At 48.8% G+C, this 25,598-nt stretch overlaps 13 protein-coding genes across 13 annotated transcripts; 6 read left to right on the top strand and 7 right to left on the bottom strand.

Moving 5' to 3' along the window:
• Nucleotides 1-59: 59 nt before the first annotated feature.
• LACBIDRAFT_313591 (uncharacterized protein) lies at nt 60-724 on the top strand (the record flags this gene model as incomplete). The annotated part of the gene is made up of 4 exons (XM_001877667.1): nt 60-62; nt 128-218; nt 266-435; nt 494-724. The coding sequence occupies 4 exons, from the start codon at nt 60-62 to the stop codon at nt 722-724; spliced, it is 495 nt and encodes a 164-aa protein (XP_001877702.1).
• A 202-nt stretch (nt 725-926) lies between these two features.
• Nucleotides 927-2,267, bottom strand: LACBIDRAFT_246677 (uncharacterized protein; the record flags this gene model as incomplete). Its single annotated transcript, XM_001877290.1, has 6 exons — nt 927-1,063; nt 1,118-1,309; nt 1,365-1,767; nt 1,818-1,932; nt 1,989-2,119; nt 2,175-2,267. 6 exons carry the CDS (start codon nt 2,265-2,267, stop codon nt 927-929), a joined length of 1,071 nt encoding a protein of 356 aa, XP_001877325.1.
• A 124-nt stretch (nt 2,268-2,391) lies between these two features.
• LACBIDRAFT_172605 (uncharacterized protein) lies at nt 2,392-3,584 on the bottom strand. The gene is made up of 6 exons (XM_001877289.1): nt 3,449-3,584; nt 3,333-3,398; nt 3,228-3,278; nt 2,923-3,174; nt 2,798-2,873; nt 2,392-2,742 (listed from the first exon to the last, which is right to left on the bottom strand). The coding sequence occupies exons 1-6, from the start codon at nt 3,474-3,476 to the stop codon at nt 2,667-2,669; spliced, it is 549 nt and encodes a 182-aa protein (XP_001877324.1). The 5' UTR covers nt 3,477-3,584; the 3' UTR covers nt 2,392-2,666.
• Nucleotides 3,585-3,756: 172 nt separating this feature from the next.
• LACBIDRAFT_313588 (putative leucine-rich protein) lies at nt 3,757-5,979 on the bottom strand (the record flags this gene model as incomplete). Its single annotated transcript, XM_001877288.1, has 1 exon — nt 3,757-5,979. One exon carries the CDS (start codon nt 5,977-5,979, stop codon nt 3,757-3,759), a length of 2,223 nt encoding a protein of 740 aa, XP_001877323.1.
• A 201-nt stretch (nt 5,980-6,180) lies between these two features.
• Nucleotides 6,181-7,648, top strand: LACBIDRAFT_247017 (uncharacterized protein; the record flags this gene model as incomplete). Its single annotated transcript, XM_001877666.1, has 7 exons — nt 6,181-6,222; nt 6,272-6,368; nt 6,417-6,496; nt 6,550-6,906; nt 6,956-7,094; nt 7,169-7,476; nt 7,535-7,648. The coding sequence occupies 7 exons, from the start codon at nt 6,181-6,183 to the stop codon at nt 7,646-7,648; spliced, it is 1,137 nt and encodes a 378-aa protein (XP_001877701.1).
• A 98-nt stretch (nt 7,649-7,746) lies between these two features.
• On the bottom strand, nt 7,747-8,804 carry LACBIDRAFT_313586 (uncharacterized protein; the record flags this gene model as incomplete). The annotated part of the gene is made up of 3 exons (XM_001877287.1): nt 7,747-7,941; nt 7,989-8,202; nt 8,254-8,804. The coding sequence occupies 3 exons, from the start codon at nt 8,802-8,804 to the stop codon at nt 7,747-7,749; spliced, it is 960 nt and encodes a 319-aa protein (XP_001877322.1).
• Nucleotides 8,805-8,841: 37 nt separating this feature from the next.
• LACBIDRAFT_172545 (uncharacterized protein) lies at nt 8,842-9,450 on the top strand (the record flags this gene model as incomplete). Its single annotated transcript, XM_001877665.1, has 1 exon — nt 8,842-9,450. A coding segment is annotated over exon 1 (591 nt), but the record flags the coding sequence as incomplete, so codon positions are not given.
• Nucleotides 9,451-9,518: 68 nt separating this feature from the next.
• On the top strand, nt 9,519-10,218 carry LACBIDRAFT_246766 (uncharacterized protein; the record flags this gene model as incomplete). Its single annotated transcript, XM_001877664.1, has 4 exons — nt 9,519-9,611; nt 9,658-9,807; nt 9,863-9,961; nt 10,012-10,218. Coding segments are annotated over 4 exons (549 nt in total), but the record flags the coding sequence as incomplete, so codon positions are not given.
• Nucleotides 10,219-10,455: 237 nt separating this feature from the next.
• LACBIDRAFT_293033 (uncharacterized protein) lies at nt 10,456-17,300 on the bottom strand (the record flags this gene model as incomplete). The annotated part of the gene is made up of 13 exons (XM_001877286.1): nt 10,456-12,215; nt 12,268-12,750; nt 12,809-12,892; nt 13,371-14,291; nt 14,464-14,698; nt 14,817-14,918; nt 15,074-15,083; nt 15,188-15,200; nt 15,274-15,318; nt 15,643-15,836; nt 15,889-16,414; nt 16,461-16,529; nt 17,117-17,300. 13 exons carry the CDS (start codon nt 17,298-17,300, stop codon nt 10,456-10,458), a joined length of 4,626 nt encoding a protein of 1,541 aa, XP_001877321.1.
• A 146-nt stretch (nt 17,301-17,446) lies between these two features.
• Nucleotides 17,447-18,154, top strand: LACBIDRAFT_231937 (uncharacterized protein; the record flags this gene model as incomplete). The annotated part of the gene is made up of 4 exons (XM_001877663.1): nt 17,447-17,539; nt 17,591-17,740; nt 17,794-17,892; nt 17,948-18,154. Coding segments are annotated over 4 exons (549 nt in total), but the record flags the coding sequence as incomplete, so codon positions are not given.
• Nucleotides 18,155-18,221: 67 nt separating this feature from the next.
• LACBIDRAFT_313580 (uncharacterized protein) lies at nt 18,222-18,506 on the top strand (the record flags this gene model as incomplete). Its single annotated transcript, XM_001877662.1, has 1 exon — nt 18,222-18,506. One exon carries the CDS (start codon nt 18,222-18,224, stop codon nt 18,396-18,398), a length of 177 nt encoding a protein of 58 aa, XP_001877697.1. The 3' UTR covers nt 18,399-18,506.
• A 1,272-nt stretch (nt 18,507-19,778) lies between these two features.
• On the bottom strand, nt 19,779-21,609 carry LACBIDRAFT_313578 (uncharacterized protein; the record flags this gene model as incomplete). The annotated part of the gene is made up of 3 exons (XM_001877285.1): nt 19,779-19,979; nt 20,033-21,265; nt 21,316-21,609. 3 exons carry the CDS (start codon nt 21,607-21,609, stop codon nt 19,779-19,781), a joined length of 1,728 nt encoding a protein of 575 aa, XP_001877320.1.
• Nucleotides 21,610-21,750: 141 nt separating this feature from the next.
• Nucleotides 21,751-23,436, bottom strand: LACBIDRAFT_313577 (uncharacterized protein; the record flags this gene model as incomplete). The annotated part of the gene is made up of 6 exons (XM_001877284.1): nt 21,751-22,084; nt 22,143-22,228; nt 22,278-22,751; nt 22,809-22,907; nt 22,962-23,070; nt 23,120-23,436. 6 exons carry the CDS (start codon nt 23,434-23,436, stop codon nt 21,751-21,753), a joined length of 1,419 nt encoding a protein of 472 aa, XP_001877319.1.
• Between the last annotated feature and the right edge of the window lie 2,162 nt (nt 23,437-25,598).

The raw sequence follows: 25,598 nt of genomic DNA, 5'->3' as shown, positions 1-25,598 counted from the left end.
ACTTTTTTTGCAGTTCTCGTCACGTGCGGTACTCGTCCTTGCTTCCAGCCCCTTGCAATATGGTCAGTTCCAAGCTTTCTCATTCAAAATATCCTTGAATGTGACTTATTCCAACCCAACGTAACAGGCTTCCCCGCGAGTCATCGTCCAAATATTCATTTCAGGCTCCAGGGCTGTAGGAAAAGCATTTTTGGAAGCAGGGAGACAGGCGGTGAAAAGTTCGTCTCCAACAACCACTCAAACTCGTCTGTTAACATATCCACAGACGCTAAGACCTCACCGCAGGGAGTGTTGGGAAATGATGTCGCTGGCGTCGGTAATGCGAACTCTGGCTCTGCAACAGACCATCTTACGCGCCAGCACCGCATGACACTCGATGAGGCGCACTTAATTTTGAATGTGAAGCGTGAAACCCCTATGGAGCAGATTATGAAGGTGCGTTTATTCTTACTTTTGACCTAGTTGTCTCGACCTAACTTCTTTTACAACGCAGAATTACGAGCATTTATACAAAAGTAACGCACCACATCCTAAACCAGACAAGCCTGTGCCAAAAAAACAGGCATTGCCTTCACACTCACACTACCTGCAATCCAAAGTTGTCCGCGCTCGAGAACGAATAGAGGCTCAGCTGAAGACAACGGAAGCTCAATCAGAGGCAGAGTTGGCAGGTGGTGTCAAGAACGAAGCAAGTACTTCGCCGCCACCTCCCGAGTCGCAGTAGGACATATTAATGGGCAGGGGACAATTAGAAGTAATGTATTCACTAATTAATCAACTACCCCCACTCCTTTCACGAACCTGGAGCTGGTTTCTTGCGGCCACAGGCAAAGGAACAGGACAATACATTGCCGAATTGTAAGCAACACTTTGATTTCTCTAAAGCTGAAATCAAGGGATTTCCAGAATGCGGCCAACCTATCTAGTTACTCGAGTACAGAGTACTTCTTCAAATGTTCTGGAATAGCGTTCTCCAAGCCCTTGCTTACGAGCCACTTTTTCGAGAATAGCCTGCTCTGATATCGATATGCTCCATCACAGAGTATTGTTGCGATTCTGGAACCTGCCAATGGAATGGGAATCATTATTGTCGCCTTGCGTGGAGCGTAGCGCGTACCTTTTCCCAATCTCTGGGCGAGTTCTACGGCAGCGACGACATTCAGGGCAGAGCTTGCGCCGAGGTAGAGCCCTTCTGTATCCAGCAGCTCATATACCATCTCAATTGACTTTTCATCGGGAACTGTAAATGCGCCCGACAACTCGTTCACAAACGTTCCAAGGTTATCCGTGATGCGCCCCTGACCAATACCTAGAAAAAGGAAGTTGGATTGTTTGCTTTGCTGTAGAGCACCCAGCACACACACCTTCTGTGATGGAGCTGCCTGATCTCTCAACCAGTTTACCGCCACTCGTGATATAACTTGTGAGAACACTCCCGGGAGGGTCGGCTAGCCATATTTGTGTCTTGCCTCCGCTTTTCTCCTTGAGGTACTTCCCAACGCCAGCCAGTGTTCCACCAGTTCCAGTCGCACAAACAAAGCCATCCAACTGCCCTTGTGTCTGCTCCCAGATTTCAGGGCCCGTGGATGTGTAGTGAGCATCTGCATTGGCAACGTTGTCGAACTGGTCTGTCCAAATGGCATTCGAAAGACCCTCCGCATATTCTTGAGCTTGATGATTATAGTTTTTTGGATTCTCAAACGCAACGGCTGGGACGGGCCGCACATCAGCACCGAGCATACGAAGGAGATCGATTTTCTCTTGACTCTGGGATGGGATATGAGAACAAGGAGTAGTTCTTCGGTGTTGTGCACTACCTGAGTATCGGGCATGTAAATTACACATTTGTAGCCTTTTGCTCGACAGACGTGGGCGAGGCCAATGCCAGTATTTCCTGCTGTGCCTTCGACAACTGTACCTCCAGGTTTGATTCTAGCAGCGCAACGAATGTTATTCCGGGGATACCTGATGGGAAAACGGGGACGTACAAGCCTTTGTTCTCTGCGTCTCGAATGAGTCCAAGTGCGGCGCGATCTTTGACACTTCCTCCAGGATTTTGAAATTCAGCCTTTCCGAATATTTGAGCTCCAGTACGTTCAGAAAGATGCTTTAGATAAATCTATAGGTAAGGAGACGTTGAGGATTGAATCTGATGGGCAGAGGGTAGGGCGCACTAAAGGAGTATTTCCAATGGCGCCATTGAATCCATCGACGGCGGCGTTGGTAGCAAAAGTCCTAGTCGCACTCAGACGCAGAGCTGAGAACATGGGTGTGGCGGATAAAAGATGTGTCCTGCAGGCTGTGGCATGATTTTATTGACGAAAACAAAATTTTGTACCTGGTCCAAGTAGAGCACGACATTTCTTATATAAGCAGCGTCAATCTGAAGTTAAAGCCAATCATCCATTAGAGCAAATATTAAGAATCACCGTAGAGATATCTACTACTGAGAGACGGAGAGGGTGTATATGGTTGATGGTTTAGGACGTGCTGGACATGGGTAAAAAATGTCCGTTCGTACGTGTTCGTGCTTGGCCATGAGTAGTAGACAAGGGTATTTAGAGAGGGGGAATTGTATGCACAACAGGATATCCCATAAGAGTGGAAAGGGTCAGAAAAGCCAGGAAAAGTGTAAAAGAAGATATCAAAATTAAAGAAATGAGCAATCATGGCTGGCGCTTCTTGACGTTTTGCGAAAGCCATTGGAGACCCTCAAACAGACCTTCACCTGTGGTGGCGCAACTTGAAAAGAGTTTATTCAGCCGCAGACAAAACGGGGGAAGCAATATGTCCATACCTCGGATGCACATACCACGAGCGGTCCCTCATTCTGTGCAAACCAAGTTTTTCTGTCACTTCCGCTGGTGACATTGCTAATGGCGTGGTCAATAAAGAGCTGTGAAGAACAAGTTGGGTACACACCTCCTGGAAGATCCTGCTTGTTCGCAAAAACAAGGAGCAAGCATTCCTTCATCTCTCGATCGCTCAAGATTCGATGCAGCTCTTGCTTGGCTTCGTCAATACGTTCCCGGTCTTGGCTGTCGACCACAAAAACGAGGCCTTGTGTTCCGGTATAATAGTGCCGCCATAGAGGTCTGATCTTATCTTGACCTCCGACATCCCAGACGTTGAACTTGACATTCTTATAGGTCACCGTTTCCACGTTGAAACCAACTGGAGTTGGGAACGTCAGGCACTTGTATTTGACAGAGATAGGGAAGACGCACCGGTTGGAATAGTAGTAACAGATTGATTCAGCTTGAGTTTGTAAAGAATAGCTGGTGGGACGTGGAGGTCAGTAAGGCAAGCAAGAACGAGTTGACCCAACTGACTAGTTTTCCCGGCAGCGTCAAGCCCCAACATTAACAACCTCATTTCCTTGTTCCCAAAAATCTTCCCTAGAAGGGGTGAGCGACGTGATGGAAACGAGTGTTGAGAAGGAGCGTACCCAGCGCCTTCGAAAGATTAGCCCCCATGGTGGTGAATAGTCAGTGTCGACTGATAGGTAAAGAACGACGAAGGGCGGGATGGCTGCCGCAGCGAGAGCAAAGAAAAAGTCAGAAAAAAAACCAAAGTTTCTGGCGCAAGTTCAGCGCACGTCTGGTAGTGAGGAAGAAACACAACCAGTCACACTGTGACCAAGATAGCAAACAGTCACACAACTCCTAAGTAAGATAGTAGATACGCACAGAACTAAATACGAGGTTCATGATATATCGCAAGGTATCACAGATATCACCAGTTAAATCATATATCTCACCGAACATCCCCAGCTATATCCCTCTTCATCTGGCTCTGGCTAAATACCTTCAACCACCCATCCCCCATGTCTTGTTTCAGCGCCTCAATCCGCCGTCGATACGCCTCCCCGTTGCCCTTCATGCCCTCCTCATCCGACGCGGAAGACGGGGCTTCGTAAATCGAAGCGCTCACACGCGTCCGTCGCTTCCCAGACATTGTTGCTCCCCGACTCTTCCTCAGCGAAGATGGCGTCAAAGGTGCGTCTGCCATTACTGCACCCGTACCAAACTCGGAAGGTGGTGAGATGTCTGTTTGGTACCGGCTGTGACGCGGACGACGCGGACTTCTTCCCTCAAAGTCTATCGAGGCCATCTTTGTTGATTTATCTTGTGATGGTGATGTTATATCCTCGGGAGCAATGCCACCTTGGTCAGTCACTTCAGAAGTGTGGGATTCCTCTCGTCGCATCTTCGCCTGACGTTTTTCAACGCGTGACTCTTCAGAACGCATCCTTGAGTGAGATGGCGCTCGCGAGCCAGAATCACTCCGGCTATCTTCAAAATCGACAATACGTTTCAGCTGCTTTCGCCGCGGCTTTCCGCTGACGCTCACAGCGGTTACAGGTGCAAGATGGGGCGAAGGATTTGATGAAGGCGGCGTTGGTAGTGTGGGTGGAGAGGGATGATCTGAACGGTTGGCATGGACATGAGCATGGCCTACGGAGACGACGGGGGGCGAATGGGCAATCAAGGGTGCGCGATTCGAAGACATTTGCTCAGGGGGAGAAACGGTGAGGTTTCGTCTTTCATAGAACCCTGGTGGTGTTCCATCAAGGGTGATGGTCTTTCCTTCTTTCCAGAAGTGGTCAAAACAACTTATTCTGTATGCCTCCTCGATTTCCACAAATGGGTTCCCTTCCACCCAAACATCAGTAATATTGGGGAGAGTGGCTAACCTTCCGACTTCTGAGCTTTCGTCAATAAGGTTTGACCGCAAATCCACCCGTTCCAGTGCATGCAGGCGTTCCAAGCCACAAAGGGACTCGAGACGATTGTGAGAGAGATTGAGAGAAAGAACTTGTCCCAAGTTCAAATAAATACCCAGAACGGAATCGATCATGTTGTCGGAAAGGTTCAGAGAGGTTAGGTTGTAGAGAGCACTGAGACTGGGAGGAACGGACACAAAAAGATTGGAGGAGAGATCAAGGTGGGTCAATGATGTTAGATAGGCAAGCGGATCAGCGGGAAGAAATGTGAGGGAATTGTCGGATAGGGAAAGATGTTTGAGAAAAGCCCATTTCAAACTGGATAGCTGAGTATGGGGTGTAGGGGACGATGAGCCGCTTTCGGGGTGGGTTTCGGTACCGCGCTCACCATCCTCTTCCTCAACAACCGTTTCTGGAAGAGGGGTGCAATGTAGGGGAGACTGACACCACTTGGGTATCCTTCTTTTCCGTTTTCGGCTGGTGCTCCCCGCTCTCCTCGCCTGATCATCAAGAACAGCCCCAACCAGGACATCTGAAATATCTTCCAAGCCACTCTTCTTGATTCTCAAACTTCTCAACGACTCTGCCAAACGATCCCATCCCAAAAGTGTGCGTGGATCGATATCCGTGCACTCCAAGCTTTGAAGATTCTTAAAGGCATCCAGAGGAAGAGCATTCTGGCCAGGAGGGTCGTTGACCAACTCGTCAATGATGTGCTTGCCAGGGGCACATATTGATAGAGCTGGAAGTTTAGTGATGCTGCTGTAGATATATTTCAGCTCGGCGTCGACAGTTGGGAGGGGACCTCGCGACCACCAGCCCCCTCCGAGGGACAGGCGTGATACGACTGACAGGGACGACCGAAAGGAGGCAAGGGAGAGTGTATCCGATTTGTCCTTTCCTGGAAAGACCTCGACGTAACTCATCGGTCTAGAGGGACTTTCTATGTGAACATCCAAGGTGCCCACATCATACTCCGAAGCTTCAAGCCGCATCAAGACGTAGAACAGATGGTGTGTGTCGGTGGAAAATACAAGGGGCTTTGAAACCGAGCTGAGGTTTGTACCGAATGCAAACCAGCCCAGAGGGTTCAGTAAGGACGTGGCTCCTGGAGATACGGGAGGGGGATGAGCTCTACGGCGTCGAGTGACGCCTGCTTCGGCCAAACTCTTCTCGTTGGTTCGAATGAAAGTGGCCAGACGACGCAGGTACTCGTCGCCTGGCTCTCTGTCCAAAAGGGGGGCAGGATTCATAGTGGTAGCGTAGCTGAAGAGATTCCGGCCTCGAGGCTCTGGGTTAGTTGGATGTGCACGATGCAAGAAAGTAGCATTCAATACAAGAAATTCGATAGCAAGTAAATGAAAGCAATGAGGAGCAGCAATTTATTATTCGATTATTTTCCAACTCATCCTTATGTAATTTGTAATCTTCGTACTCTCCTCCGCCCATCCACGATGAAGATCACAATCAAGACGACCCAACAAAAGGTCTTTCAGGTGAGCCCAGCGCTGTCGGTGACCGATCCTTATTCTCATCATTTATTAGATAGAGATCGATACATCAGATACTATCGCTGTCTTGAAGGACAAGATTCAGGAATCACAGGGTCATCCTACAGCAGCTCAGAAGATAATATATTCGGGTTGGTCCATTCAATTCTCTGCTGATCTCCTATTAATCCAAAATCAAGGGAAAATCCTATCCAATGATAAGACTATAGATTCATGTGGCATCAAAGAAAAGGACTTCCTCGTCCTCATGGTCTCAAAAGTTGGCACCTTTTCGCCCCTTTGTTACTATTACATGAACCATCTGTATCTCAGCCCAAACCAACACCAGCTGCCACCGCTTCGACAAGTTCAGCCCCTCAAGATGTTCAGATGGATACATCTCCCCCTGCTCCCCCCGCTGCTCCCCCTTCAAGTTCCACCCCCGCTCCCGTATTGGTTTCGGACACAACCTCAGTAACTCAACCAACCACTCCAGCAGCCACTCCAGCAGCAACCGCGCCACCAGCCGTAGCACCCGCCTTTGGTGACATGAGCACCTTTTTGTCTGGCGAAGCACTCCAATCCGCTATCACTAATATGACGGAAATGGGCTTTCCTCGTGATCAGGTATTGAGGGCGATGCGAGCTAGCTATAACAACGCAGACCGAGCTGTCGAATATTTAATGACTGTACGTTTTGTCGCAGGTTGCCTCACGAAGTCTACTAACGGGCTGCTAGGGGATTCCCGCCCATTTGGAGGCGGAGGCTGCTGGCCCAACTCCACCGACTGCGGCTCCAGCAACTCAACCTGCCGCTGCTGCCCCAATCTCAGCAAACGTACCACCTCCAAATCAGCCTCAAAACTTGTTTCAGGCTAGTCACGGGTTCCCTTGCTGATATATGATTGAATTCTGATAATTCGCGATTAGCTGGCCCAGCAGCAACAGCAAGCGGGCGGTGTTGGTCCTGCTGCTGCCGGCGGTGCCGCTGGCGCCCCTCAGAATCCTGTTCACTTGAATTTGGAGGCCTTACGCGACAATCCTCAAATACAACAACTGCGGCAGCAACTGGCTGACGACCCTCAAATGGCACAGCCTTTGATTCAGCAACTCGCGATGCAGAATCCGGCCATGGCCCAAATGCTTGCCCAGAACCCTGATGCCCTTGCACAGTTGCTTGGAGTAGAACTCGACGAAGAGGTCCCCCCTGGTGCACACGTTGTTAGTGTTACTGCAGAGGAAAGAGATGCAATCGAACGGGTGTGTGGCTTTTTCTTTTCTTTTCTTTTAGTTATGATAGTTGACATTTTTTTTGCAGCTGGAAGCGCTTGGGTTTCCTCGTCAGGCGGTGCTAGAGGCCTACTTTGCCTGTGATAAGAATGAAGAACTCGCTGCGAATTATTTGTTTGAAGGTGGATTCGATGCAGATTGAACGATTCCCGATGACCGAGCTGTAATGATGCCACATGAAATATAATTGCATTCTGACAATGTCGTCCGAGGCTGAGAGAAGAGCGGGTATATTCTGTGTTACATGGATTCTTCAAGGCTAGAATCCGAGTGGATATTTAGATTAACAAGAGGAACTCGAGCAATTCGTGTCAAGTTTGTTCGAGGTTTGTCAGTGATTGGGACGGTAACCGACTTGTACATATCGAGTTCGTTTTGCAGGTTCTCGTTCTCAGCTGCAAGAGCGTCTTGATCTCGAGTCAGCATGGCAATGTTCTATGACGGTGTGAGGGGTGAAATGATATACAAAGCAAAGACATTACATGTTTCGCCTCTGCCAATTCTGTTCGTATTCGATCTATATACATGATTCGCTGTGCAGGGTTATTGTGACCCAAAATTTGGGCATTGAATTTGCTGAGCGTCGTTGCCTCTTCCTCTGCAATTTGGTTTCGAGCCAAGAGGGAACCTACTTCGTCTGCAAGAGCGTAGTAGGCTTGTTGGTAATGTTGTGCCTCGGTTAATTCCGTGGTGAGCCTAGGGAAAGATGAGATCGAAGAAATAATGAAGAGTCAAATGAAAGGGTACTCGTTAATCTCGGCACGCAGGGCGTCTTCAGCCATGCGAGATTTTTGAACGGTGATGGTCAACCTGTGAACGGAATCCTTTTCCTTGTTTAGAAGGACGGCGTGGGCAGAGGCGCTTTCCTGGGATTCTCGCTTGACGTCTGCCAGTTGCTGCTCTAGAACGGCAACAGACGATTGGAGAGATTTATTATTGGCTGTAGCATCAGCGAGTTGCACCTCAAGGGTGACCTGATCTTGTTGGGCCTGCTCTAATTCTGCAGCGATAGAGGCATGGTGTTCAAAGGTTGGATTAACCTCTTCCAGGCGGTTGTTGTATGTGGATGAAAGATATTGATAATAAGATGATATCAGGGGATAGTCGATATCTGGAGGAGGAGGATTGTCGAGGCAGGCGTGATAAAAGTCAAACTCGCGTTCAGCGTCATGAAGCTGGTGATTGAGAAGAGTATTTTGCTCTTTGAGTTGCCTAATGAGATGAGCAAGTTCTATGACCTGTGCTTCAGAGTTTGCGAGTTTTCGTTGAAGACGAAATAGTTGGAGTGACAATGACATTTGAGTTGTTGTTGTGTCACGTTGTTGTTCTTCCTCTTGCTACCTACCACTTGCAATGTCTCCTGGCAATGGTGTTGCAAATGGCATCGCTGCAACTGCTGCTGTTACGACTGCTCCCTCTGACACTACTACCGCCAATACTCCTCCTGCCACCGACGAGCCCACCACGCCTCCTACTACGCCCAAGCCCTCCTTCTTCTCAAAACTCTTGCATATTCTCGTTCCATGCATCTCTTCTTCTCCAGCCATTGAAATAGATCTTCCTCATGCCTCAAAGTCCTCTCTCACTCAAAACGAAAAGCCTGCCGTCACACCGCCTATTATCTCCAATCCTCCTCCTCTCCTCATTCCTACCATAGAATCCCCTCCTCCCGCAGAATCTACAACTGTAGAAACACCCATTATATCACCCCCCATTCAAATCTTGCCGGATGAAGAAACCCATGGCATGACCTCTGGTGCAGTCCAGCCCCCAGGCTCTACAGATGGTTCAACTTCCGTCCAAAAACAAAACCTTTCCACAGAGGAAGAAGAGTCGGAGGGTACTAGTTTCACAGAGGACGACGATCAAGACCTTCATGTCGACGAGGAGGATGAAGAGGATAAACTCATCCTCAATGGTGGCGCTGGTATACCCATCGGTCCTGTAAGTTCCCCTTTACTTGCCAATTTCTCAATCTTATCTTTTTTTCTCTCTCGTAGGATGGCATTCCAAAACCTCTTTTACCCCCCATATCCCCACAACACGCAGGTCGAAAATGCCTCGTCCTGGATCTCGACGAGACCCTCGTGCATAGCAGTTTCAAGGTATGACTGTTCTGTGCGCCTCCCCTCCTTCTCATCCCTTTTACAGTCAATACAACAAGCAGATTACGTCGTACCCGTCGAAATCGAATACCATTGGCACAACGTTTACGTCATCAAACGCCCAGGTGTTGACAATTTTCTCAAAAAAATGGGTGAAATATACGAGGTCGTCGTGTTTACTGCTAGTTTAAGCAAGGTTGCTCCTATTTTTAAAAAAAAAAAAACAAACTCTCCATTGACGTCCCCTCAAGTACGCAGATCCCGTGTTGGACAAACTGGATATTCATCAAGTAGTCTCTCATCGACTTTTCAGAGAGAGCTGCTACAACCACAAAGGAAATTATGTCAAGGTGGGTTGACGCCATCTTTATATATTTTTCATCTCTTACGCCCCATGCAGGATTTGTCACAGCTGGGCCGGCCCATATCCGACACCATCATCCTCGACAACTCTCCCGCTTCATACATCTTTCACCCAAACAATGCTGTCCCTGTCTCTTCGTGGTTCAACGATCCTCACGACACAGAGTTGACAGATTTAGTTCCCTTTTTGGCGGACTTGAGCACGGTTGACGATGTTCGCGGTGTTCTCGATGGTGCTCGGTAGTTTTTCTCCACTTTTTTTTCTTTTCTTTTACTTTTTTTGGTATATACACACCTTTAATATACCCCCACCCGCCGATTACCCCCCGGATCACGCTTTACTCGACAGGAGGACTCCACATTCATTCTATCTGCTCGTTTGCAATTTTGTAGCATTCTCGTACTTACGACTTCATGACTATACGCCCACAATGCAATCATATATTGGACACGTGCAATTTACAAAAAAACTCCCTTGAATTTACATATTCTCTAACTGCCCACTCGGCTCCTCGTCGTCCCAGGGGCTGAAATTCACCTTGCGCATGCGAGGTAGGGCCTGTAACCACGACGGAATCATCTTTCCCATCTCCTGTGCAGGGGGATGGGGCAATAATGCGTGTGAATGAGACGGGGAAGAGGAAATGCTTCCCACATCACTCAGGCTAGGCAGACGTTCAAAACTCGTATTCGTGGATCCGCCCAACGCCCGTTGAAGAGCCTCACGCTCTTCAGGCAAAGGAGCGAATGCCCGTAACAATGAGCTACTTGTGGATGCCGTCATCGCAGATATCCCAAGACCATTTGGATTCAGGGCGTCGTAAGTGGACGACCCGCCAATGACGCCAGGCGAAGATTTCCTGGAAAGGCTAAACTCTTTGGCGTCTGGATTCAACCCTCTCTTCGCCTTCCCCATGAATGGCCAACGTCGACACCTGTCGTCCAGGTTTTCGTCATCAAGCGATTTCAACCAAGGACTGCGTTGCATTTCGAATGGATTGCCAATCGAGGTCGGGGACGACGTGTACGATGTGTTTCCGCGCCAATCTCTATCCAAGAACGCGTCCGTGTCTGATTGAAATGACCTGGAAGAGTTGTCGCTCTGGTCTGCAGGAGCAAAAAAACCTTGTGGATTGATAGGTCCGAGGGCGACGTCTGCAAATGGGCTGCGCTGTAGAGAATATAGCGGCGATGTGCGATTGAACGTTTGGAGGCAGTTGTCGTCACAGGGACTGGATGGTGTCGTTATATTCCCAGTTGACAGGCACTGTCCGACAACCATAGTGGAGCCATTCACAGCATCGTGATCAGGCAGGTAGGACACAAGTCGTGGATCAGAACAAAGTTGGTCAGACGTGTTAAGCGAAAGCGAGAGGTCCTGTTTGCGAAAGTCGGCCATTTCCTTTAGATTCCTCAATCTCTCTTTCTCCTTCAAAAGTTTCTCCTCTAATTCACGGGATCTCTGGTTCAGAGCAGAAACCACGTCTTCAGTGACCTTGATCTCCTGCCTCTTCTGCTCGAGGGCTTCCGCAATTTCAAGTGCCGTGTTGGATATGGTGGTCTTGTGAGTTTGAAGAAAATCCCGGTCCTCTCGAAGACGAAGACCAAGGTCACCAATTTCCTTGTCCAGGTAATCCATGCGCTGATTCGCACCGTCATGCACACTTTGAACCATCCTAAGCTTCTTTTCCGCTTCCCTTTTTAGTGATTCTGCGCTACGTTTCGAATCGTCTAAACTCTTCGTGCGGGATTTGATTTCAAGTCGAGCCAAATCTTCCTGTCGTTTTCTCTCACGACAAGCATCTACTTCAGTTTGAAGATGATGATGAGACTGGGAAGCAGCAGTTTGGCACTCGCTAAGTTGAGAACGAAGCTCTAAAACAGATGACTTGACACTGGATATTTGGCGAAGAACTTCTGCAATGACAGGGGATTGCTCAAATGCAGCAGAAGACGAGCGAGACGGGAGGGAGGGGCCTATTCGCATTGAGTCGACTGGAGATGGCTGAGCATGAGAATGGGGTGTTCCTTGACCGAGATAATCGCACGACCGTTCGATTGACGCTAACGGTAATCGCGTGGTATGCAAAGGTAACGATGCTGTCTTTGGAAGGGGCGGTGGAGTAGAACTGCGAGCTGGCGTGGCAGTCGACCTTTGCGTAGGCCGTTCCCGATTCCTAAGCCTGGGCGGAGATCCTCTGGTCAAATGAGGAGGAAGATTCTTTGTAGAGTACGTAGATCCTGAACGAGACGTTGGTCATAGTCCATAGATCATGGGGAGGGTGCAACCTACCATTAAAGTCCTGAAACATATCAAGACTTTTCATGCTGAGGATACCCGAGCTCCAGCTCTCCTCGTCCTTGGATCGGGCAATAACGTCCTGATACCAATTTTCCAGTACACCTCCTCGCCACCATTTACCAAATGCCCCGATATACCAAGAATCCGATATCATCCGCCCATCACGATCATCACTTGCACCCGCTTCAGAAAGAGGGACCATGGCAGCGATGGTAAAAACGGCGAAACTGTGGAAAACGTGCTTCGGGGTTCGGAGCGACACGGACGCGCGATTTGCAAAGTGAAAAGATGAAGATTTGTTGGCGGCATGGCCGCTTGGAGTTGTGCGCATCTTGGGTGGGGATCGGGTAGTGAAGTCGTCTTGCGCTACTTGATCATCATCGACGTGATCGTCCAAACGACTGAGATGGTGACGAAAAGATTGTTCAGTGAGATAGGCTCGAAAAGAGTTTTCCGATGGATTTGTTAGATATGCTGTGGATAAAAGTAAAGTGGGCAACAAGCGACAAAGAAAGTCGGAAAAAGGACGCACCAAGGATAAGAGATATAATGCAAAATACGACAAGGCAGAACATAGTTCTGATGTCGCTCTTGCCCAAGACCATGCCTACCACCTCTGCAAAAGGATTGCGGAGGGACACGAGACCCAGGGTTCCAATTGAGAAGCTCATGGCAAGGAAAATAAAATCCCTCAAGGACGGGTTTGCAAGGATGGAGGTAGGAAAAGGGCTGCGGGGTTGGGCCGACAGTGTTGAAACGGGACGACGATAAAGCGTCCCAAGAAAAGAAACGTAGAGAGAAAAAAAAGAGAGAGCGAACGAGGGCGATGACGGGGTAAAACTGATTTTTTCAACAGATCCGAGAGCGCATCTGTCAACGAGATCAACGACTAAGGATGTTGCGGAGGATGAGGAGAACGGTGAGCAAGCGAGGACAAGAGTCTGCGAGAAATTCGCGAGAGTTCTTCACAGAGTTTGATTGTTAAAAACAATTCAACTTTATTGTCAACTATTATGTAATCATCTATGATAACTTGCCCTTTGCACGCAACACAATATCCTCGTATTCGGTCCGTGTCGGCCATGGATACTTACCCAGCATTCCTTTGTTATTTATTCCCCCAAGCAGCAAGCCAACGCTATCCACTCCTGAATTTTTGTTGGTCTGCAGAAAGCTTGGCCCCTCCCACACCTTTGCATCATGTTGTACGGGATCACAACGTGCTCGATCCACGCGACCCTTTGAGCCAAAAAGCTGCAAGTCCGTTTGCGCATCATCTTCGTCCAACACTTTAACGACACGCGTTGTCTGCTTCTCTTCGTTCATTTCCGGTTTCGGCAAACTTTTCTTGGAATAAGTTCGCTTGAATGCGACTTTTTTATGAAGTCTAAGTTTATCGAATCGCTCTGGAGATGATTGGTCACCGTCATACACTTCGTCCTGACTGGACAACTCTGGTGCCAAATCATTAGTTCGCTGATTCTCGGGCTCTTCCTCATCTTCTGGGTAGTATTTTGATCCTTTTTGAGGTTGAGATTGTGATTGCGATTGCGAAAGGGGTATGGACTGTGAGGCTGTCACTGAAGTATCAGAGTTGGGAACCAGGACAAGGGGCGGTCCATCTCCATGAATGACAGACTTGGGCAATGGCAGCGGTACCCTACGCTGCACTTCGCGTTGCAAAAAAGGAGACGCACGGGTATTTGCGTTCCTCGCCGACAGTAAACTTTCATCAACGGGGAGTGATGAAAAGGGTACTGGAGAAGACTGCGGGGCGGGCGATGGTCTTGCTCGCTGAGCTGGGGTGGGCGCAGGGATGCTAGATGGGACGTCAATCAAACCGCTTGTTGCTGATGTCTTTGACTCCAAAGGGTTATCTTCATCGTGACGAGCCGGTGAACTGTTCACAGGATTCGGAGTTGGACTCCAGCTACTTATGGGAGTAGCAGAGCGCGATCGGGTTCCCTTGCTAGCCCCACTCTTTGACGTCCCGCCAAGCAACAAGGGAGGTTCATCTACAAGTGAAATGGTTAAAGATGATAACAGCATGAAGAGAATGTACTTGCGGCGTGTTTTTCTCCCCGGTGTTCTCATAGGCGATGAAGTCGAGATTACAGGCGCGCTGGGGAGGTCACCATGAACTAGCCATCATGAGGTTTACGCGCAATCAATGACAGCTGAGCTTACTAGGGAGATCGTTGAGTATAAGCCTGATTTCCTTTGGTGGGCCTCTCAACTTTTGGACATGCGTCAATTGAGCGTAGAACTTCTCTCCAAAAATAAGTGCACTTACACGGTGCAGTTGCTTTTCACTTTCTACTAGAACGGGTTTTCGCGTTTGTTGAATCGGATTCGATTGGGAGACAGGGGGTTGCTTTTGGAGGTCTTGTGGGTCTGCATCCACTTTGCTTTCAGATGCAACCTGTTCTAGTTTTCGTTTCCTATCTCGTAGGATGTTTCTAGTGGAAAAGAATGAGTTGAACACACACGGAAGTATAATGTTGCAACCTACGCGCCGCCGCCATCCTTCCTCAGCTCACTGGACCACAACCGGAGATCAGAATTGGTTTCAATTTCCTTGGGATTCCCAAAGCAAGCCTCTCCGCAGGCTCCAAGGACGGAAACTTGACGACATTCCAGGACTAGAGATGAATTCAAACTCATCCCCAAGTTATTCCCTTTAGGAACTCTGGTAAAAATCGGCTTGAAGTTCTTAACGGTGACAATCATGGGGCTGATTTCTGTGAAGCGTCGACGACGTTGCCTTGATCGCGGTGGCTTCAGAGAGCTTGCTCACTGACAAAGTGCTAACAGACATACCGCTCGCATTCATCGACGGCATCTATTGTAAACTTGACAGGAAGTTTGTAAGACGCGTCAGATAGTTCTGCCCAAATTGCAGTCTTTGTACCGTATGTCAAAAACTGTTGAAAGATGAGGGATACTTGATAGCGGGACCGGCGGATGTCACCTTTATTATCTGAGCTTTTCTCCCACCTGAATGGGGAGGAATGGCAGTCAGATTTCCGCCGTGTACTTCCGCTACATCAAGAAGGTAGTGAGCTATCCATGGGTTGAGTGAGGAGGACATTTATAGCAGGTGCTCGTCGAGGCCGCCATGGATGACAAAGATGTTGACAAAGACGGTTACATAAAAGACAGCAGCGTTCCTGTCCATCTACCACAACATCCACCTGTCCGATGTCTTCCGACAATGCAAAAACTCTGGCGATTTGTACAAGGCATTAACAAGAAACCAATCTACCACTCCTAAAGAGGCCTATTTTGATTCTGGCACGGTGTCTACTGAATTAGTCTTCAACTCATCGGAAGAATCAGGATTCTTCCCCTCTTCCTGATGCGCACCATTGTGAGGGACGGAGTTGCCAGGGTTTTGGGGCAAGAGTTGTGCTTGGCTGAGGGCGGCACGAAGAGCGGCATTTTCAACGCGGAGCTGGTCTACAAGGGCACGACACTCCTCCCAACGGCGATTTGCCTCATCAGCGGAAGCAAGGGCGGCGTCCAACAGCTGAGAGCGAGACTCGAGGGCTTTAACGTGTCTGATTCAAGATAAGGAACAAGGTGAGATAAAGAGCAGAGGAAAAGACGAACTGATCTCTGCGCTCCCTAAAAGCCCGCTGAGCCTTTCTATTCTGTTCTGCACGCTTGCTGGAACTCAGAGCGCGGCCGCTTGCGGAACCGGGAGGAGGTGATTGAGAATGCTGATGGGGAGGATTGGGGGGCATGCCGCCGGGTGTGTAATCGGCAGGTGGGCCATAGGGATAACCCGGGGGAAGTGGGGCGGATAATGGATGCATGAGAGCATGAGGAGGAGGAAGGACATGCTGTATGGTCTGTGGCTGCTGAGGATCTGTAGCAGGAGACTTGCGCTTTCTGGAAGTGCGGGTAATGGGAGGAGGGTCGTCTCTGAGACGCATCGCGGGGTGTTGTTGCTGCTGTGATTGTTGTTGTGCTTGCGATTGCTGCTGCTGCTGCTGCTGTTGTTGATGCTGCTGCTGTTGTTGTCCTGGCTGTCCTGGCTGCTGAGCAGGCGGCTGGCTGAGCGGCTGGCCGACATTGGCTTGGAAGGATATCATTGCAGTATTAGTCAGAGGCTGAGTAATAGCTGAAAGTAACGCTGTAACACAATGTAACAAACTAGAGTTGGTCACACCGTAACACACTGTTCCATCCTCCTGTCATGGCGGCAGTCTCTCTGCGCCAGCGTCTCTTTTCCAACGCTTCTTCAAAATCTACAAAGAATACCACAGATTCTCATGTAAACAATACCCGTATGTTCCTCATAATTCCATCTTTCATTTTATGTTTATATCCTTACAGAAACTATCTCAAATCCTTCTCTGAACAACGGGCAGGCCCCACTTTCTCTTTCTCTCGATTCTCTTTCAGCGGATCCAGTCTCGGATGATACAGATAGGGAACAGGGTTCTCTAAATACTACCATTACCCCAAATAGCAGGCGTATACCCTTTTACCGCAGAAAGGCAAACAAATCCTCAGCCTCAGCCGCTGCTCTCTCCTCCTCATCCATCATAAAACCTCTTCCAGGTCCTTCACGTTCTCGTCCTTCTTTCCTATCTCGTGTTGTCAACAAAGTCGTTCCATGCGTTAATCCAGACCAATCCCAGTTAAACCAAGATCTTCAACTCTCTCATCTCTCAGATACAGACCCCCCTTTCCCACTCAAGGATATTACCCTTCTCAAACCCTCGGATTCTCTCACTCAAAATCCTTCCCTCGATGATCAAGAAGAATCTCCACCCATAGCTGCCGGCTTTATAGCCACACCCACATCATCTCATTCTCCTCCATCACCCACTGATTCCGAGGTTCTTGTTCAACCCCCTCCAACTTCCCACCTGTTGCCAGAGGACGAGACGGATGGCATGACCTCCGGCGCAGTTCAGCCTCCAGGTTCCACCGGTGATGAAATCGCTCGGAGTAATACCCACGACACGTCTGAAGACTCGGACCGTACCAGCTTCACCGATGACGATGAGCATCATTACATGCGTGACGAACAAGATGAGGAGGAAAATCTTATAAAAGCGGGAGGCTCTGGCATCCCTATTGGTCCTGTCCGATTTTTGTCCCTTCGCTTTTTGACATCCTTGAATTTATTTATTTTGTTCTCTAGGATGGCCTTCCTAAGCCTCTCTTGCCTCCCATCTCGCCTGAGCATGTGGGGAGAAAATGCTTGGTTCTTGATTTAGACGAAACTCTGGTTCACAGCAGCTTCAAGGTCATCCCTCCTCAACTTTGCTCAACTAATTTTCTTATACTTTTTGTTTAGGCAATACAGCAAGCTGATTTCATTGTCCCGGTTGAAATCGAGTATCATTGGCACCATTTTCATGTTTTGAAGCGACCAGGCGTCGACAACTTTTTGAAAAAAATGGGCGAAATTTATGAGGTCGTTGTTTTCACGGCCAGCTTGAGCAAAGTAAAGTTGTTTCGCCGACTCTTTCTTTCCAACTAACTTAACCAACGAATTAGTATGCCGATCCTGTGCTCGATAAGCTTGATATCCATCATGTCGTTGCTCATCGACTCTTTAGAGAAAGCTGTTTTAGCCATAAAGGCAATTATGTCAAGGTGCAATAAATCCTTTCTTTCTTTACCGTCGTTTTTCTGAGGATGATCTACACAGGATCTATCACAACTCGGAAGACCCATCGCTGATACCATAATTCTGGACAACTCTCCAGCATCCTACATCTTCCACCCCAATAACGCTGTCCCGGTGTCGTCGTGGTTCAACGATCCGCACGATGCCGAATTAACAGACCTCATTCCATTTCTCGCCGATTTGACTTCAGTTTCTGACATCCGAGGAATTCTGGATGGCGCACGATAGAAGCCTGCGAAGCCCCTTTACACACAACACGCGTTACCTTGCGGCACCGCCCTGCATGCGCTGACGGATGGTTACTCCCGAGGCCACGTCTTTTCAAAGAGGTTCATGCGGATATGAATACCCCGCGAGTCTATACCTCCTTGGGCTCGTACCCCGGAACAAATCGTCTCTTCTCTTAGGTCATCTTTTCGTCTCATATATACAACTATACCCACACTCTTTCGACTTTGCCAGGTTTGTATGACCGCCGCATTGTGATATATACTACTTATTGCGGGATTAGGTGCTTTCTTCTCTGTATATACTTCTATACGCACACGCTGTTCTTAGATACGACTCTTTACGAAATTGCTGCATGTTTGCTGTAAATCAAATGTTATGATGTTTGTCAATTTATAAGGAAGTTTACACATTGGCGAAAGCGTTGCCACAACCGCTCAATTTCCGATGACAAGAACTAAACGTGAAAGTAAGTTCAGATACCTCGTCGTTTGTCCGAGCTCATTACCCTACAGCAACCTCACCTTATGCCAAGTACTATTTAATTGCGTACAATGTCCTGTCGGCACTTGGCTGGGCATATGTCCTGATTGCCACCGTTGTTCACATCTTCAACCTCGACGGCGGTTCTGATGCCATTCCTGCAAATGCGACCACCGCCTCATCGACCCTTTCACGTTTCCTTTCGACAATTCCTTTCCTCAGATCATCAGGCATCTTTTCTACCTCACTGGAAACTTGTCTGCCCCTTTCCTTGCAACCCATATACCGACGTTCTACCACCACCTTTGCCCGTGTTGGCACCCAGACTGCCTTTGTGCAAAGCTTCGCTGTTCTGGAAGTGTTGCATGTCTTCTTTGGCCTTGTTCGAAGCCCCCTACAAACTACTATCATGCAGGTTTCAAGTCGGCTTTTCCTCGTCTGGGGTATCACTGAGCAATTCCCACTTGTGAGTTGGGTACAACTGTCTTATGACTAGCCACTTGATAAGCCATTGCTAGGTTCATTCCAACCCCCTTTATGCCTCCATGGTTCTTGCCTGGTCAATGACGGAGGTCATCCGTTACTGCTTTTACGCTGCCAATTTGGCTGGCTACAATCCCTCGTCTCTCCTCTATCTTCGCTACACCACGTTCTACATTCTGTATCCCGTCGGTGCCTCGTCCGAAGCTTTTCTCATTTACGCCACACTTCCCGCGTCATCACCTCTGCCGGGCTGGCAATCGTGGTTACGAGGAATGTGGAAACCAACGGACTATATTCGAGCTGGACTGTTTGCTATCTGGTGGCCGGGTAAGCATTAACTATTTTCGTCAGTCGTTGGTCTTCTCAACATCTGATCGTAGGTTTGTATATCATGTACACATACATGATTGCACAAAGACGCAAAGTTTTGAACAACGCGCCTGGCAAATCAAAATCTCTCAAAGTAAATTGATGTGAAGCGGTGGAACGGATTTATACCGTACATGTAGCCACCTCTTATCATGGCTAACTCCTTTGTGCGCATGCTTAGGTAGTCTCACGCTGTTTCAATGTTCCACTTTGCATACCCCCCCAAAAAGACCTATCCTTTAACCAAGGAAAACTGACGTTGGTTACAGACTACAATTGGTCTCATGCACTACTTGGAAAGATGCCAATTTATACCAATTATGTGACGATGCCCTTCAGCGCACCGACTCCGCCGCGTCAGCACTCTTTTCCGCTGTTCCTCCTCGACCTCGCGACGAGTACGTCGCTGAACGCGAGCAAGAACACAGTCTAGTTGGGCAAAGTTGGCAGCTTCCATCGCAAATGTGCGATGCTTCCGTCCACTAACATGCTGGGGGAAATCATGCATGTCAGACCATGCTCAGTATCCCGTTTGTAACGTACCGCTTTAAAATCATCGAATTTTTGACGACAACTCTCACAATAACCAGGCTTGCTGCCCTCCTCCCGTTTCGGTAACTTGAGCGTGTTGGTACTCTTACTCTTCTTCAACACCGGCTGTCTATGGGGAACAGTTTTAGGTGGTCCCATGAGGCTGGCAGGCTGAAGTTTGTTCGCAGATGGAAATTTGCGCGACGTAACAACCTCTTTCTTTATCTGACCAACGAGGGCAGAGGGCAAAGGTCCGTTTCTCAAAAAATATCCAGAGGTGGACGTGGTCCCTGTCGTCGAAGTTAAACCAACGCTATTTCCCGAGGCGGCCATATAACCCGAGGCGAGGAAACCTGAAGCGTTGACGTGGTCTACGTTATCGCCAAAACCACCGACATCTTCAACAACAGGGTCCTTGTGTGACATTTGACGACGAAGATTGTTCAAAGAAACGGAACGTCTCAAGTCGGCACCAGGCTTCACACTATCCTTCGCGTGAACCGTGTTCTTCATCGTCTCAATTCGTGCGTCGCAATCATTTCGCTTTCCGCGATCGGTGTGACCAATCTTTACGCCTTTGCCAATTTGTTGCATCTTTTCCCACCGCTTTTTCTCTTTTTCATCAAAAACAATAAAGGGACCGCGAGAATGCGGGTGACAATGCAAGGTTGGCCAGGGAGTCTTGAGGCCTGCATCTCGTTTGGGTGGAGGATATTCGTGAGCAATGAGGGTAGCAAGTTCTTGACGCAAGTCTTCGACGAGAACGAAATGAGTTGCTCGGGAGAAATAACGATAATCGTGCCTCTTCTGAGTTGGGTCACGCTCTGTACTCCCGTGAATCTTTTCACTTTGAAGTAGGCGAGTCAAGGCGCGTTGGGGGTGGGGAGCGGCAGTTTGCTGGCAGGGAAGGATAGACTTGTTGACCGGTGGTTGATCTATACATCTGGCCAACACACTTTCAAGTTTTGTTGGGCTCCATACTTTGAGACCGAAGGAGATGGCCTTGGCGACTAAATCGAAACCCGGAGCTGATTTCGTTTCTTCTCCCACTCTTTGAAGATTGTGAGGCGGTTTGGAGAGAAAGAGCAACAATAACTTGACACACCTTCCCTTGAGTCTTATGGGGCTCTTCAAAAAGGTTTTGGAAGACTTTGACAAATTCTCCTTTTCTTTCTCAACGGAAGAAGGGATAGGTCGATCGGTAATGACATGAGTGACCTGCTTCGAGAAGAAGTCTTCGATTGTCTGTAGATATTTCAAGGCGTGGAGGAAGTGAGAGTGAGTAGATCACTTACGGCTCCCAGTTGATGTATCCTAGCTTCGAAGGGGTGAGCCTGAGTGTTCTCCGAGTCGAAATAGAAAATCCAAGATGGAAAAGCGCGGCAATACTTGTCTTTGAATTCGGCCTTGAGTTGTGCTTTTACTTTCTCCTTATCTGGATTTTTGCGGTCCTTTGCTGGGTCATGGGTTGGGCGAGGAGCTGGTCGGACACGCTTGGTGGTGGGAAGTGGGTCATGGTGGTCTGGTGAACGGGGGCGTTTCTGTGGTAGAGAGCGGGGAGCAAGAGGTTTCCTAGAGAGGGAGGCCATCCAAGAAAAGAAGATATGTGCAAGTCAAGAGATAGTTGAGAATATAGCCGAGTGAACAGAGACTCAGAGTATCTTAGTGGCGTTTTATCAACAGTCACGTCGCGTTTAGATCACATGATGTGACAAGTACTACTCTTACAACTAAATGTCAAACTTGACCGTTTGCTCACCACCCCCTCGCTCAACTTTAACGAGTCGCTTCGCAACACATCCATATAAAACCCGTGATGTGCCCTGCCCCAGCATACCAACAGAGATACCGCCAGATTTGGCCTTGGCGGCAAGGCTGTCCTTCACCTTGTTCAGCGGCATAGAATACTGAGGTGGAGCCGACAAAAGAGAGACCAGCAAATATGCAGTCAAGATTTGTTGTAAACTTGGTGAATGAGTTTGGGGAGTCGACGATGTTGAAACACTCGATGGACCAGGTGAATCCAGCTGAGGTGGCAAGTTGCAGAGCTCTTGCAGGTGTGCACTATTTTTGGCAAACTTTGTGAGATCCGTGTACAGCGAATTAGAGGGGAATGACTCACATAGTATCTTTGGCTGAGGGTGGCGAACCTGGCGAAAAAGAAGAACCAGGCATTATGATATCACCAACCGTCATCCAAATTTTCGACTAGACAACAGGTCAGATCCTAAGAAAAATTAAATTTTATAAGACTCACCACAATACGTTCAACCTCGGTGTTTACTCTAATTCTCCCTGATTTGTGGGGTCTATCAGAAGGGTTCATGTTCTGTATTTTGGGTAGAGAAGGAGCAGATGACACAGGTGAGGTGGGCATCGTAGGGGAAACGGCCATCTCCACGTTGCTAGATCTTGAGGACTTGTCCACGGTAGGCGTCCCGGTGACCGGAACCGTTGGGAGCTCCAAGGGGTCTTCTGGCATGTCGTCCCTTGTGGATTCCTCTGGTAGTGCGCTCACAAACGAAGTAGAGCTGGTGTCACCGAAGTCAACTTGTTCGTCCATCAAAAGATCGTCAGAAAAACGCAAAATGCGCGAGGCCTCTGCAGGTGTATGGTTATGCCGGTCTTCGTGAGGCGAAGATGTAGAATCATCGTTTTCGAGCTCAATGGTGGTCGGGTTGGTTGTCTGGCGTGGCACGGCATGTTGGCGGGGCATCGCTGCATGCTTCTTCTATAGTAGTGAAGGCAGAGAAGCGTAAGTGTAATGATTCACAGTTGACAAACATACCCTTTTTGACAGTTCGTTCATCCTGGTTTGAAGTTGTTTGACTTTATAGTCTTGTTCTGTGATTTGTGCTTTGATTGAGGGAGTATCAGTGACGCGTATCTAGATTTTATAAGCTTGAATGATTGGGTATGTGAAACGACGCAGGAAACCAACCTGTTGGAGGGTGACATTCAGAGCTTCGATATTCTCCCGAACGAGACTAAGACGATCCAATATAGCTGATACCTGACTGCGAGCGCGGGGCATTGAACGAACTGATTGACTAATGTGAACTTGTGAGATAGGACAAAAGTGTAAAACGGTTTCCGCACTACTGGTCAATGCATTTGAGCGCTGCTTGAGCGTAGACCTCTGGATCTATTTCTGGTGGTTTATCATCCCGTCGCGTAGCTTTGCGGAGGGGAGTGGAACCGGTAAACTTGACGCGTTTAATTTCGGCATCGGATGAAGGGACGAGATTGAAGAGACCGAGCTCTGAAGGGTCTATATCGCGGATGAGGTCTCCGAGCTGGGTAGTGAGAACGGCGGCTGTGAATGGATTGTTGGTTTTCAAAGCGCCAAGGGTAGTATCCTTGATAGAACAAGCACATTGAGAAAGGCGGTCGATCTGGTCAGAAAGTGAACTCATTTTCTTATGTATTTGTTTGTTCTCGCTATCATCACACACAATACGTTCAGCGCGCTCAGTGATACCTTGTTGGCGACACCCATAACCAGCGACGCGCATATACCCAACCCGCATCTTCAGCACACATGTGGGAACCGTTGCCCTTGATTGTATATGGATATGCCGTCCATCCTCTCTCACCTTCTCGACGCGAAACAAGGCTATCTTCTCGCAACCGTCTCTCTACCGTCACTGAAGCTTCCGCCGATGATCACTCAGTAATGCGTGATGTCGTATCACTTGAAGTGGGCGATGAAATTTACGCCTTTGAAAAGTACACTCCGTCGAACAAGGATTCTGTTGAAGGTGTGTGGTACAGAGGGTGCGTTTGCAGTCGTCATACTATCTATCCTCATTTCCTCAACTCGATCCCAGTTATGTCGTTTGCACCACTCGGCGCCCGTCCGTCACATGGTCTCTATCAGATCCCTCATCTTCTACTTCCTCGTCGTTTGCCGTCAAATCTCCTGTGAAAATAGAGGAGCCACAACAGGTCTTCATAGGCATATTCCCTGCTTCTCATATTTTCGTGCGCGACGAGTTGTCTGATGCTGAAGGCAGACTCCCCGACCTTGCTAGTTCACTGAACGGCGTGAACCCAAACATAAGCCTCATTAATGGGTGGACACATGGTCGTAACAGTCCTGGTGAGGTCTTCAGTGGCTGGAACAAGGACAAGTCGAGTATAGGCATGGATACCCTGAGGGAAGAGGAAGAAGAGATGTCAATCTATGCCACACGGAAATCCTTCCGACTCGGTCCTCCTCCCGATCAAGCTAATTCCTCTCGCGCAGGGCTACCAGTCTATCCAACAAGTTTGCGCTCATCTTCACCAGCTGATTCCCAAGTATTGAAGCCTCTGCCACCACGACCTTCCCTCAAGTCGGGCGACGATACAGCTTCTGGTGCTGCTCAACCAATCATTGACGAAATCGCATCGGCATTGAGAGAATGGCATACGCTCATGTTCCAGTACCTCGCACGCCGCGACTACAAATTGTTCCATGTCGTTCGGGAGCATATTGAAGCCCTCCATTTGGGTCGTCGTCAGCTTCTTGCCCAGACCCTTAGCGCAGAGGAGACCGTGAATATGCGGCGAGATTGTGTAACCAGACTTGTGAGCGGAAACCTTGTCCAGGGCTTGGACGTCATCGTGCGACATCCCACTTGGGGTGGCCTTGTCACAGTGGATGTTGAGGGCGACGTCGATCCCCGAAGTTGGGTTAGTGCCGTTCGCATGTACGCAATGCAAACTTCACTTGCCTACACGAACGCTTCCAACGATGAAGCCAGGCCATACGCTTTGGGGTCCGGCACCGATTATACTACCGCAGGTCCATTACCTACGCCGGCAAACTCAGCCTTCCCTGACCTTACCTATTCACACCATTCACACTACAAAAGTCGATCTCGTTCTCAGGGTTGTCTTGGCCCCAGCGAACCGGCAAAGCACTCAACCGCCAAGTTTTACCACATATTCCTTGATCTCCGCGCCTTTGTTGCATCACCTTGTGCTCCTGGGGAGAGCGCAGAATTGTTCTTCTCCTTGTATAAGAAACAAGGAACACAATTTGTGACGGAGGAGTTTTGTGCGATCCTGAATCATAACGGAGTGCTTGCGCGGGACCCATCAACTCGCATTCGTACTTTGTTTGTGGATCTAGCGCCTTCTGATGTCCAAGACCCAATTTACCTTGTCTGTCGCATCGTAAGAAACGGTGCGCTCAAGATTGGAACTAACCCTAGTTCGGGTCTTCCCACTTCGGAAACCTCCGTTAAGCATGATAACGGGTCTTTAGCTACCCTCGTGGGCTGGAGTGAATCCAGCCATACTATTACTAATGGCAGTCGCGGCATCGTACCTGCTGATGGAATCCCCCAGTTTCGACGGCCGTTTGGCTGTGCCGTCCTGGAACTAACCAATCTTACCAAGATGGTTGCAGATCAGCTGGATGTATCCCCACTCAAAGAACATACAATGCCCATTTATATCCCAACAAATGAAGCTTCTTTCTCTATGATCCATCAAAATATCATCAATAACAACACGAAGGAATTCGAGAAGTCGGGCAGGTAAGGACGAAGTCACTCGTTGCTGAGACCCGTGGAAGTTGACGGACTAC

The sequence above is a fragment of the Laccaria bicolor genome, genomic scaffold (assembly GCF_000143565.1).
Source record: "Laccaria bicolor S238N-H82 LACBIscaffold_5 genomic scaffold, whole genome shotgun sequence".
Taxonomy (NCBI): Eukaryota; Fungi; Basidiomycota; class Agaricomycetes; order Agaricales; family Hydnangiaceae; genus Laccaria; species Laccaria bicolor.
The sequence above is the reverse complement of the archived record's forward strand: the minus strand, read 5'-3'. Positions and strand labels throughout refer to the sequence as shown.

Excerpts from the sequence above, each read along its gene's own strand:
- LACBIDRAFT_172605 (XM_001877289.1), bottom strand. The coding sequence starts at position 3,476 with ATGGGGGCTAATCTTTCGAAGGCGCTGG. Across the intron at positions 3,399-3,448 it reads TAATCTTTCGAAGGCGCTGG|GGAAGATTTTTGGGAACAAG; the intron begins GTACGCTCCTTC and ends CACCCCTTCTAG. Across the intron at positions 2,874-2,922 it reads CAAGCAGGATCTTCCAGGAG|CAATGTCACCAGCGGAAGTG; the intron begins GTGTGTACCCAA and ends CCACGCCATTAG.